Source organism: Orbicella faveolata, unplaced genomic scaffold, assembly GCF_042242905.1.
Source record: "Orbicella faveolata isolate gen_17 unplaced genomic scaffold, um_ofav_v1 contig_26, whole genome shotgun sequence".
Classification (NCBI taxonomy): domain Eukaryota; kingdom Metazoa; phylum Cnidaria; class Anthozoa; order Scleractinia; family Merulinidae; genus Orbicella; species Orbicella faveolata.
In genome coordinates, this window is record NW_028301554.1 from 18683449 (window position 1) to 18696020 (window position 12572).

General features: G+C 39.9%; 1 protein-coding gene across 3 annotated transcripts; it reads left to right on the top strand.

The window, feature by feature from the left end:
• The first annotated feature begins 540 nt into the window (after positions 1–540).
• On the top strand, positions 541–12154 carry LOC110042159 (uncharacterized). 3 transcript variants are annotated; one of them, XM_089295236.1, is made up of 11 exons: positions 541–781; positions 896–1233; positions 5058–5230; positions 5936–6245; positions 6619–6693; positions 7064–7120; positions 7611–7916; positions 8271–8609; positions 8873–9036; positions 9901–10049; positions 10381–10575. In XM_089295236.1, the coding sequence occupies exons 2-11, from the start codon at positions 1080–1082 to the stop codon at positions 10427–10429; spliced, it is 1776 nt and encodes a 591-aa protein (XP_089151362.1). In that variant the 5' UTR covers positions 541–781; positions 896–1079; the 3' UTR covers positions 10430–10575. The 3 variants fall into 3 exon arrangements, with proteins under 3 accessions (XP_089151362.1, XP_089151361.1, XP_089151363.1); XM_089295235.1 differs by having other exon boundaries at positions 545–781; positions 9901–9985; positions 10381–12154; XM_089295237.1 differs by lacking the exons at positions 541–781; positions 896–1233 and adding an exon at positions 4397–4494 and having other exon boundaries at positions 9901–9985; positions 10381–12154.
• Positions 12155–12572: the final 418 nt, after the last annotated feature.

Sequence of the window (12572 nt, forward strand, 5' to 3'; positions counted from 1 at the left end):
TTTGTTTTAAAATGAGAAATATGAGGGGAGTTTTAATTAAGCGTGGGATTTTTAATTTTGTTAGTCAAAATCGTGTTGTCAGCAAAAAGTTCAAACTGTCAGAGGCTATAGGTTGCCAGTATATTCCGTACAGCACACTCGATGTTTTGACGTGATTTCAATGCGCGTGAGTAAACTCATGCAGTCTCCGTGAACCCAAAGTCACGTTCATCCAGTGCGCAGACAATATCTCATCCGGGAGTTTAGCGTACGATGATTACGTCATGGACCGAAGTACAACAAACCGATTAGTTCCCATTAATGTCGCGTGAATAAAAAAGTCGGTAAAATAGACCCGCCGCTTATAGAGTTCATAATTTTAAACTTTGCTCGGTGCATCATCAATACTAAAGCATATTTTAAAGAATTGTCATCTGGTAATCAATAAAATCATGTGACGGGAGGTTATGAAATAAACTTCACTGACGTCGCAATCGCTTCCTCTACTGACCTTGTATGGCCATTTTACGTCACGTTTTGTTTGTTCAACAGTTGGTTGGCTATATCAACTTTTTAGGGGTGCGTTTTCAGCGTTGGAAAAACCAATTTCTGTGCATAAACTATTTTTCGGTTACGTGGCAGCTCCGATCTAGGTTTCTAGAGTATTTACCCACGAAAACAGGGGAGTGTTATGGTAATTTCCTTGTCCATCAACCGGAAGTTTCACGGTTGATTGAACATTTTATGACATCCAGCACACAATGCTAGGTATTTTCATCCAGGCCACTTGGAACAGATAAAGGTTTGTACCTCGTGAAAACTTCCTGTTTTCAGTTGACTCATTCGTGAACACAGATTTGCTGACTGTATTGAAGTCACTTTGTTTAAGTGTGTCTTTTTGATCAACGTTTTGCAGATTCATCGTAACCAGCGGAGGAATCTTCAATATTGCTAAAGTTGCGTGTCTGAGGATCCAAGTTACCAACGAACACAAGAATTATATTTCATCCTTACGATATATTCAAGCTTTTGGATTCCCGTTTTTTCTGATAAATAATTGAATACAACATTTCCTCAACGTTATCGCACTGGAAAACATTATGAGTTTGGAAATGAGCGATCTGTTCGCTAACCAAGTGTTGAACATCAACGGGCAACCGGTCAATTTGGACTGCTTAGACATCAAAGATATTCTGGACGAGTCTAATCAAGGTTTCCTCGACCCAGCGTTTCTTACAATGTCCACAGAACAAGGTATGTACGATGTTTAACGATACGAAATGTAGTGATCTTTTCTGACAGGGTTTAAGCCAATCCAGCAACTCATTCATTATCAGGATATGAAAACTTTCGAATAGCGCGTGAGTGTAATGTGGGCCTGTGGGTTTCAAATGCACACACCTCCAGTTAATACCCGGTTTAATACCGCAGGAAAATGACGGAACAGTGCTCTGTATCTGTCGTTTTCCTTCAAGTTGTGGCAGGCTCTCTTCTTATATTTGATCATTTACATCCGCCGTTTCTGTCGCTGGAACCCGCAGCGGCATGATGTAAGATAATATAAATCAAGTGAGATGCTTTGTTGTTACATGTCTCCAACGATGACATTTTGTTCCGTAGAGTGTTGGAAAATTACGTTTTTTCAATTGAAGTTATAGTGCTGTTTTTACATCCACAATGCTTCCCTCTTTGTGACAAGGTTTTCAAAAGGAAAGAAATATTAGTTTTAAGAGTCGGCGTTGGAGTCTGATCCGTTTTCGCATGTATTTGTTATCTAAGCCGGTCGGTTAATGTACTTTGAATTGTCAGTGGTTGGGAAGCAACATCATAAGGCGGTTATGATGAGCAGTGTTAATACTCAGTTCGAATAAACATAGCCGGCTGGTTCTATTGTTGACCTTGGATGGCCTTGGGTAGTAAGTTGTCAGTTTCGTCGCGTGCTTGATCGTTGTCCATTACGCTCTGCATTTCGCTCTAAGTGCAAGCTTTTAATATACCATTTTTACCGTTAAGAGACTTTACTTTTTATATGTAACGAAATAAATCAGGCGGCTAACTTGTCAAGCGTCTAGAGATTGTTTATCTCAAGAAAATTACTAGATGTAAATGTGTGCATTTTGCAAAGTCGACGACGTGTTATTTGCATTTGGAAATCATGTCATGTAACTTTCCGAATATTCCTCGTGTTAAGTCGCGCTGATCGTATCGTTACTAATTAAATTGAAGTCACTTATATTCCTCTCGAAGAATTGGTCAAAATTCGGAATTCAACTTCAAACTCATTTCCGACAATGCGCCGAGTCTCTAAATTAAAGTTTTGCAATTACTTTGTCAACTTTTGCAGACTTTACGCTAGTAAATTAATAAGAACGGAAGGTTGCAATAGATAAGAGAAAAAATAATAATAATATAAAATATATTCATGAGACTAGATGAAACTAGGGTCAGGCTTAGTGAGAAGTTTATAAAGACTTGGAGTTATCAATATTTGTTTCCCTAGGAAAAGAAAATAAGTGCGTTTGCGACTCGGTATCTCCCAACCTCGTTTCATGCGCGGAGCGTGAATAGATTTCGTAAAGGGGTCAAAGGGCTTCATGACTCAATAACTCCTTATAGGTCTTGATACAGAGCGGTATTATCTCGCCCAGAAACCAATTTTTTTTGGAGTATACGTGACTAGAAAGTTATTTGACTCACTTCAATTCAGGAAAAAAAAAATTATCGCCAAACTTAAGTGATAGCTCATGTATGAGTTATAATCATGCAATCTTGAAAGTGGTTGTATAGTCATTGAAATTCTGAGCACGTTTCCATGCACTCGTTGGGTTTCGTCAAGCTTATTTATGGGCGATTCTGTGATAAGAAAAACTGATTCAAAAAATGGTTTGATGCGTAAGAAAAACACGGGGAAAAAACTACCACAGAGACACAAAAAGGCTGGAATAGGGTGTAACAAGCGCCTCTCATCACTCCCCCTAGAACGTGGATGTGGTTGTGGTACGGCTGCATTTGTAGGCTCGGTGCTTTGTTAAACCTGGTCTCCATGTTTATGTTTCTGTCTTTTTGGAGAGAAGGGGAAAAATCCCCCGGGTTAGGATAGGGAGTTAAGGTCTGGGAGGGAATGATCGTAGAGTTTGTACTTCCTTGTACCAGAAGCTCTTTTTTGTGGTTTGTTTGTTGTCATTTCCAGGCATCCATAGCATCGCGATCGTAACTATCATTTTAGCTCGCGAGAAAGAATACTCAGATCTTTTGTATATTGTGTAACCTGCGCCGGAAACGAAATCATTTATCGACAACGGAAACATTTCGTCCTTTGAACATTATTGTCTAACACGAATTCAGTAGTTATCCGTTTCGGATCCAAGCCTAAAATATCTATTACCTTCACTCTTTCCAATCTTTTTGTTTAATTTTACTTTTCGGTTGTCGGTGTGTCACACAAAAATAATTTCAGCATTCTTTATTCCCGTCAGTTAAACCCTCTTTTGGTTCTAACCAAACTGTGTTTGATTTTTTCGTTGTTGCATATCATTATTTCATGATCAAATATTAAACTATTAAATACTGGTATAAATTATTCTCGCCCAAGTATGACGATGTTCACGTTCATGTGATGTAAGTAAGTATGCCTAAGTATGACGTGTGATATGAGGTATTACTTACACTGACGTCTAGACCATTTTAAACGGCGATTGGGGAAAACTCCCATGCAAACTTGTTGCGGCAAAGCCGATTTTCACAACAGTATTGCCGGTTTTTGAAAGCAGTTGAAAATCTGACGCATGTGTTCGCAACAAAATGGCGCTCCTTATCACACGATATTGATATTTAAGGCAACGCCGATTCTCCGTAAAAAAAAAAATCGTCACCTGTCCTGTAATGTCTCGTTATTGGCTCAGCCCTACATCGATTTTAGGAAACGACTGTTTAATTGTTGACTTTTTTTAAAAAACCGATGTCGTTAAAAGGTCAGTTGAGCGCTGAGTGTCCTTTGTCATTAAGTGTGTTTGTTGTGGTTTGAAACCTTCATTAAGGCAAATACAACTCGCACGTTCTACTCTAAAAAAAACGGCGAGTGTCACGTATCTGACCAGATCCTCTTCCAACAGTGACATAAGAAGTGCCAAGACTGATCAAGAAATTTTCTCTCGTTGCAAGAACAACACTTTGCCAAGTGGATAGAGGATGAAAGTGAAGAAACTCCCCAATGTTAGCACATAGTTTTGATGTACCTCTAAACTCTCACAACTGACACGTCAATCAGTCAGAGAACAGATATTTCGTAGTCAGGTCTTGCTAAAAAGGAAAATTAGCCCTGACCAATCCGGTTACAGCTTTCTTTCCAATAATCGTGATTAACTGACACGTGATGACTACATGTCATCAAATAGGAACTTCGCATTGGAGTTGCTACGTGCGCAAGAAGTCGCGTTGTAGCTGTTAAGTTACTACCGCAGTATTCACTGTTGTCCTAACAGAATCTTTTCCCACCACAGAAAATGGATAATTTTGGTAAGAGCAGTAAAGTGAACTTGGTACACGGTAGCTGTCGAGAGAAGAGCTCTTGGCTTACGTGGTTTGTGCTTAAAGCGGAATTGATAGAGGCCCTGCACGTGCCTTATAAAATAATCTTGGTACCTTTTTTTCCGTTTTCTGCGAAGCAACAACGTGAGATGACCAAACTTCTCCGTTTTTAGAGGAATGTGTGCCACGAGCGCCAACCTTTCGCATTTTGTTTGGAATTATTCACTCTTTTCAGATATTCAGCTAGAAATGGTTCAGTAACAGTTAAAATCAGGGGTTTCATTCAAGTTCTCAGCAGGAGGGTAGCTGGTTTTCACAGGCGGGCAAAACTTTTTGAACTAAGCTAATCTTTAGAAGAAAAACTTTACTCTAGATGGTCAAACCAGGCGGGCAAAATCATCTTCACAGCCGGTCACTTTGCTCGGTGCCCGGCCCTCAATGAAACCTTACGTAACTGATAGTAAATAAACTGAACATATCTAGACGATTGCTGCCATCATAATACGTCTTGTTTGGCAGTAAACATGCTGACTTTTGTTATTATTTGACAGTGTTTCCACCTTTGGACTGGTCCTGTTATACAGAGGACACCAAAGCGAATGTCACTGTTTTAGATTTGAAAGATGTCTACGAGAAAGGACAGATGCGACGAAATGCTAGCTCAGAACAGAGATTGCTGAATGCCGAAGTACACCTTAAGGCAACGGCACAAAAACCTATTCAGGTAAATGATTAATTAGCAAGTAAAGAAACTCCCGCGTAGGTCCTGGGAACGTGCGGTTTGAAAGCGTGGGTTAAATAGCGCTCAGTTATGTTCGTAGCTGTAGAGGAAATTGGAGAAAAAAACACCCAATTAATATCCCAGTACGTGTAGCATTTAACAGTTTTTCCGTTTTCTTTCCGCTTGTTCAGATTTCTTACCCCGCCATATTGCTAAAGCGTATCATGGAAAGGTTTAACTAACCAAAAATATGTGAGGGAAATTTAAAAGCGAGTATTAACTAGTGTTATTCCTTCGTATAACCTTGGTTTACTTCTGCTATAGTAAAGAAAGAGAGAGAGAGAGAGAGAGAGAGAGAGAGAGAGAGAGAGAGAGAGAGAGAGAGAGAGAGAGAGAGAGAGAGAGAGAGAGAGAGAGAGAGAGAGAGAGAGAGTTACGATTGTTAACGGACAACTGAGGACGGGGGGAGGGGGTGGGGGTCAACTAAATTCGGTCTTGTTTAAATAATAAATGGATTCTTAGCCAAAAAATAACTGACCGAGTTTTTCTTCGCGCCGATGGCCGAAAGTGGCTGTGAATGACGAAGTAGTGGTATTAACGCGGTGATTATATGGTTGGGTACTACTGTGGTGTTGCTCTCCTTTCACCTTGCATCAGTATATGCTGGCATGCTTCATTCTATACTCGTGCAGTTTCGATTCTCTACAGGGCGTGTGTGCGTTTGTGGAAAGATGTCCAGAGGCCGCAAGGATTCTACAAGACTTGAACGGCCGCGTTGAACTGGAACCAGTGGTATACAGCAGAAAAGAGCCATTCGCCGCCAACTTTTCCGTTAACCTCGACTCCGTGTATTCATCCCAGAAGGGTATTAAGGTTTACGAACTTTCACGCGTCAAAGGCGAGGAGAGAAATATTTTCCGTTTGGTTGTCGTGCTCCATTTTGTGGATGGAACGACGAAAGAGTTTACCAGCAAACATTTCCAAGTACAAAGCAAAAAATCCCCAAAGCAAGGACAAGGTTAGTGAAAGGAAATCTCGTGACTCAACAGTCGATATTTCGAATATCCTGTGGTTCCGGTTATTTTCTTCAATACAATATAATACAATACAATACTAAAGACGTCTATAGTACTTCGCTTACTTAATTGTTACTTCTTTTTAAGTGGCACTTCTTTTTTAAGATGGCATTTAGTCAATGTTGAATGGGAGATATCTTGTCCAGACCCTTTCTCGCGTCTTCTGGTGTATGACAACTGTGTTATCAACTGCGTGGCTTTCACTAAATAAATTTTCTTCCTTTCTTGCATTGCTTGGGCAACACGCCGGAGAGTAAAATGTAGCTGTTACACTATTTAATTTAAATACCGTTTATTTGTGGCGTTTTTTCGCAGAGGACGATTCTGGAAGTGTTGATAATGGTTACTGTGGAACGCCAAGTCCAGAGAATAAAAGAAAGAAGCGCAAAAGTAAGTGCGCTCTATCTTACATTCTGCTGAAACTTTGTGAAGGTATAATGGCAAAAGGGCCACGTTAAGTCCCAGTTTAAGTAGGTTGTGAAGAGGCTTTCAATTGGTAAATCGAGCGAAGAATATCATTGAGCGCGAAAGTAATAGGAGGAGCGAAGCGAGCCGAGCATGGCCTGGGGGAGACTCTCGCCAAACATTTTCTTCCCAGAGCACTCTCCGTCTCAGTTTCCATTCCAGATCCCCCTCGTTCGTGGCATATTATGCATACACTGGACATTGTCGATGTATATTTTTCGATTCTCAAATATGAGTAACTAGTGAAACATACAGCGGCTGCTCACCTAACACTGTCTTTCTTCTATTCTTGAAGTTTCAGGATTAGATTCCAGTCCAGGTGGAAGTTTGAGCAGTGGCATGAACAGTGACAGTAAGTTCTCTTCTACACTGTCTGTCTGTTTTCAAGCGAGTTAACCATCTTCACAGAGACTTTGTTCGAAACCATTTTGTGCCATTACAAATTTAAAGCGGGCAAAAACGAACAACTCCATTCATTTTGTTATTAGCGGTAGGACATTAGCCTTTGATTGTAAGACGATGGCAGAGCGAGAAATGTAATAACTTTATTATAATCCCAAGTTCGAATCTTCAGTATATACCCAAGAAAATACAGGTTTAAATTCTTTTTCTCTAATGTCATATTGCCCTTGCCCCTGAAAAAATGACGATGACAGAACTGTGGTTGAAAAAAATACAATCAAGTTCTAATTTCAAGTTTCAAGTGGCTTAAAGTGTAAAAAGAGATGATACGGTTTTTTAGCAAAATTATGGAAAACTCAGATCATTTGGTTACTCATTGCACTACCTATGATTTATTTGATTCCAATGAAACTGATAACCCTTTGATTTGTTTTTCTCAGCTGTTAGCGCCTCCGAGATAATTACAGATCGCCTCGAAGCTAAATCTGCCGTCATCGAGGAACTGCGGGTGACCAAGCCTATCGTCACACAAAGAGGAGACATTGCTTATCACTTCAAACTGGACACCGCTGACCATGATCATCCCCTTGAAGAAGGTGACATCGTCGGTGTCTTTGAAGGTCCTGATGGCGAGAGCTACATCGAGAAGCTGACACATTTCAATGCCTCAAAAGCCACGATGGCGGGAGTTATCAGCAGATCAGCGTATCTTGAGGCCAAGACCCCTGCAGAGGGCGAAAATAAAGGTACAGATTGAAACAGGAGTGCATGATGTTTGTTCATTTTCAGGCCCTCCCCTCTGTGGCCCTTTGTGGTCCTCTCCCTTGACAATCGTCGGGCATCACCATGTAATCAGGAAAAGTCGATTTTCGTGATGTATTATGAACTTCTTAAAAGAAACACTGAGAATTGTTTGAAGATTGATAGGGGGGATTTTTATATTGACGCAAACACAAATCTAAGTAAATAAGTAACATGGTTCTAGTATCCCCCATACGCCATGTATGATTGAGAAAACGTGAACTACCCTGAAAACCTCAGCAGTGTTCGATCTTGTATGCAAATCGTCTTATTTCATTTCTAAATTTTTCTGTTTCCAGCTCTGTACGACCTCGTGTGTGTAATAGGCATGGTGGGTGTTAAAGTTCTCGGCCCAGTAAAAAACGGTGAGCGAATCTTCGCCTCTTTGGAACATCCGGGAGCTGCGATACCCCAGAGTCGTGTGAGTGACGCTGTGTCCAGTGACGCCGTCCTGCTCGGTCAAACTCTTGAAAGCCTGGACGCTAAGACTGACGAAGTGAGCGTGGTGCAGTCTTTTGTCTCAATCTTGTTGAGCATTTCGTCTGGTCACGTGACGGACGCTGTCAGTGATTTGCGGAAAAACGTGAGGGAGGATGTGAAAACCGAAGTGAATCAGATCAAAAAGAAATGTTTGAGAGGTACTAGTTATCATGAATCTCTAATGTGTTCCAAAAAATATCAATGTATAGATATTGTTCTTACCATATTTTGACGTCATCTGTGATTACACAGCAACGTGGAATCTATTTGCTAAATAAAGCATGGTTGGCAATTTAAAACCAATTAGAAGTGGTGTTTACTTTAATTCCATTTGTGTATCATTTCCCATCATAACGTAGCATAATCTTTAGTTTCATTGACAACCCATCTCACTTTAACACATCTTGTTCACTTGTTTCAGGTTTTCGCCGCTGGTTGTTTGCGGGCTTCATCTTAGCGGTATTAGTAGCAGTGTTGCTGTATCAGTTATTCGCCCCAGGCACCGCATTTCGTTACTACAGATGTCGCCAGGGATCCATTGATGATAGTGATTTGTGGTTCACATTCACCACTAATGATTTACAGGTATTGCGTCTCGGACGCACGTTCTGAAACGAGAAGAAACCTGGGGCAAGTCTCATCTCGCAGTGGCTTGTGGGACCGTTAGTGAGGACAAAACTAAAGATGAAAAACGATTTCCTCACTAACGATCCCACAAGCGATTGCAAGTTGAGACTCGCCCCAGATTTCTTCTCGTTTCTAAAACGACGAATAGTGTAAAATGGAGCGGATATAGGATTTTAGAGAAGGAGATTCGAGATATGGACTGCCGAAGGCGGGGGCCCCGTAGGAGGGTCTGGGACCTTTCTCCCGCGGAAAATTTTTAAAATTGAGGTCCTTTTAAATAGGATTTGAGGCATTCTGAGGCCAAGTTAGTGTGTTATAAGGTGTTATTTATTTTTTCTTTTTAATGTAGGGGGGGGGGGGGGGGTTTCCGACCGAACCGCCCTAATCCACCCTAGATCCGCCCGTGTGTTAGGTTGCAATAGATCCTTGTGGTCGTTTTGCTCTTATTTTCACTGATTCAAATTTAATTTCAGTTCTAATTTTTTGTACCAATTAATTTGTACTTCGTCGTTGTTGTCATGTTTTAGATCACTAAAATTAGCTGCAGGACAGTAATGCTATGGACAATTATAAACAATAGTTGATCATTCAAAATATTGCTCGAGTTTCTTCTACTCCCCAAAAGATCGTCAAGTCTAAGCGAAAGATGCTAGAAACTATAAACACGTACAGTAGTCCATACAGTATATATACATTTTTCTTAGTATGTTTATAAAAGGCTAAAAGTTACTAAAATTGTTAAAAACCAAAACGTTTTCGACCCTGCGGTCATCATCAGTGGTACATGTATATTGCTAATGAAAATCTCATTTTCTTAAACAGATTCCTCGTGTACATGGTATCGAGTTTACTTGGGACAAGCTGAAGAAAAAAATGGATTTGAATTTTGGCAGAATAAACTACACAGGTACGAGGAAGAAAACCATCTCCATTGCAAACGTAGCCCGGGTGGCAGGCGATCAAAGGGGAGGGTGAGCGGAAACTATTGTTTGCCTCACTCCTTCCCTTTTGAACAACAACAACAACAACAACTCTGTTTGTACTCAAATCTAAAATTAAAGTGTACAAAAATAAGTTTTAAAATAAAAACGAGTACATGACTGCCCGATATAACCTTATGGGCTAATAAGACTGGGCAGCCATCCTTAGAGATTACAGAAATTGTTTATTTGGATCAGATACTAAAAGAGAAAAACTGTCAAGCCGGTTCTTGCAAACGCAGCTTCTTTTGAAGGTCTACATAAGTGATTAAATTGCAACAATTAATTCTGTTTTTAATTTGATTCTTTTTTTTATCTTCAGACGCGCACTATTATTTAAACCTGGACCGTTGTGCTTATGGCGGGATTAGACTCGTGGGTTCACCGTTGGACAACAAAGAGATGGTGCGAGGTGCAGAAATAGTGGCTGTCGATCAAAACTGCACAACTGTTTATTATCACGCAGAGGAATGGTCTCCGTATGAAACCGGCAGGGACTTAGTGTGTACAGCCCATCCCTGACACAGGATACATTAATACTAGGATTTTTGGAGGTCTTTGAGTTTGCATTGTCGCGAGACGTGACTGTTTCGCTTTGAGGTTCAACTTAAACGACGGCATTCAAAGTGGAATGTTGTAGAATCCAGCTTTAATTCCACGAGAAATGAGGCCCAATTGCTGCAAACAAGAAGCTTTGTTGGTTAAACGGTTAGCGTTTAGACACATTGAAAGAACAGAGAAACTTTTGTCAAGGAAGGAAACAAAGAACATGTTTTCAATGATGGTACAGCATTATTTAATAACATTGTTGTTTATGACATTTTACGTTACGCATTGCGATGGCTGGACCAAGCATACTTGTTAGGTAATTTTGTATTTATATCAGTTGAGTTTGTGTCATTATCTATGTTTGCTCATTCGTTTAGTCTTTGGATTTCGCTTCATGCTTTATTGTCATCCCCAGACCTGCCTGTCTGTCTTAGCCTGCGGGGCCTTGACCCGAGGAAAGGGTGGCTCACGTGACTTTCCAACTATCAATGTTCCGCTGGCTTAGAGGGAGAGCTGGCCCTGGGAATGCGAATGACGTATGTCTATGTTTACCCTTCTTAAATCCGTTTTCGGTGATTGGAATATTTTCAGCATTTTTTTTATAAAATAATTATCCCTTAGTATTTCCAGGGTAGGTGATATTTGTATCTCTTAACATCCAACAGTGATTCATTGCATTTTTTTTTTTTTTTTACCTTTTTACCACAAGTTATGAGAGTAAGCGATCTGATAACCTCAGGAAAGATATCTTGACTTCAAATGGTGAAATTTTCAAAAAGAGTTATGCGAATTTTAACTCCGACCTGAGGACTAAAGGGTTGAATTTTTTTTAATTGATTATTGTTATCAAATAACTTTCTAAGTTTGAAGAATATTCATTGCTATCTATTCAACACTATACTTTAAATGCGCAGTTGGCAGTTCAGTCCAGATATATACACTGTATAAAGAGGAAAAATGTATATAATACTTAACAACTCGCATAGAACATACAGTCCAAGGAATACAAGTGTAAGAACTCCATTAACTGCTTGTTACTGTCCAATCAGATCACAGCACCGTGATTACTCTCGTAAGATCTAATTTTACCATTATTAACATGATGCATGTCACGTTGCTGAGCTCCTCTGCTGACCAGAAGGAATCAATGACAGTTGGCTCAGTCGAACTTCGCGAGTTGATCTCGATTCAAATCGTTTAAACTTTTCTTTGACTACGAAAGGAAAGAGAGTTGAAAAAGTAAAGAAGAAATAAAAAGAAGGCTGGTCCTTTATATCATATGTATATTTTCATGGAAAGTACCATTTAGTAGGGACAGAAACATATCACCTCGATCTAAGTGATATGCTTCTGGTATGGAATAAGTCGTGAAATAGATAAAAGTGCATGATAAGTTCTTTTTAGATCGTGTTAAAAAGCTTAAAGATTTATTTGACCAAATTAGTTTTGCCTGAACTGTAATTTATTGATGTATAATGCCATTTATTAAATACATACTTGCTGGTTGAGCATGTCCGAAAAAATAAAGTGACATATTTTTCAACAAACACTCTTTGGTGTTTTTACTGCGCTACGGTGATTACTACGTTTAATGACTTCACGCCACACAGTCAGTTTCTTTAGAAACTCACTAATAATTGCTGCCCGTACCTCAGTGTGAGTTCAATGCGTGAACTCGATTTCCCCCAAAAATGGACTAAGAACGAGCGAAAAGATTACAAATGGAATGGGTCAGACCCTTTGTGTACATATATTTTTCTTTTTAGCGGACGCGCCAGGCTTGCACGATCCATGTTCTGCTGGATTCGCCTATTGTGTATTGATATCTCGAGAGATATACCGTAAAATCCAACGTTAAAGCCCCCCCCGGATATAAGCCCTTCTATTTGCTAACAAAGATATCATTAAGGATATAAGCTCCCCCGGATATAAGCCATGTAATGTATAAGTGGGTTTCTTTTGCGC

Excerpts from the sequence above, each read along its gene's own strand:
- LOC110042159 (XM_089295235.1), top strand. The coding sequence starts at position 1,080 with ATGAGTTTGGAAATGAGCGATCTGTTCGCTAACCAAGTGTTGAACATC. Across the intron at positions 1,234-5,057 it reads TACAATGTCCACAGAACAAG|TGTTTCCACCTTTGGACTGG; the intron begins GTATGTACGATG and ends ATTATTTGACAG. Across the intron at positions 9,037-9,900 it reads TCACCACTAATGATTTACAG|ATTCCTCGTGTACATGGTAT; the intron begins GTATTGCGTCTC and ends TTTCTTAAACAG.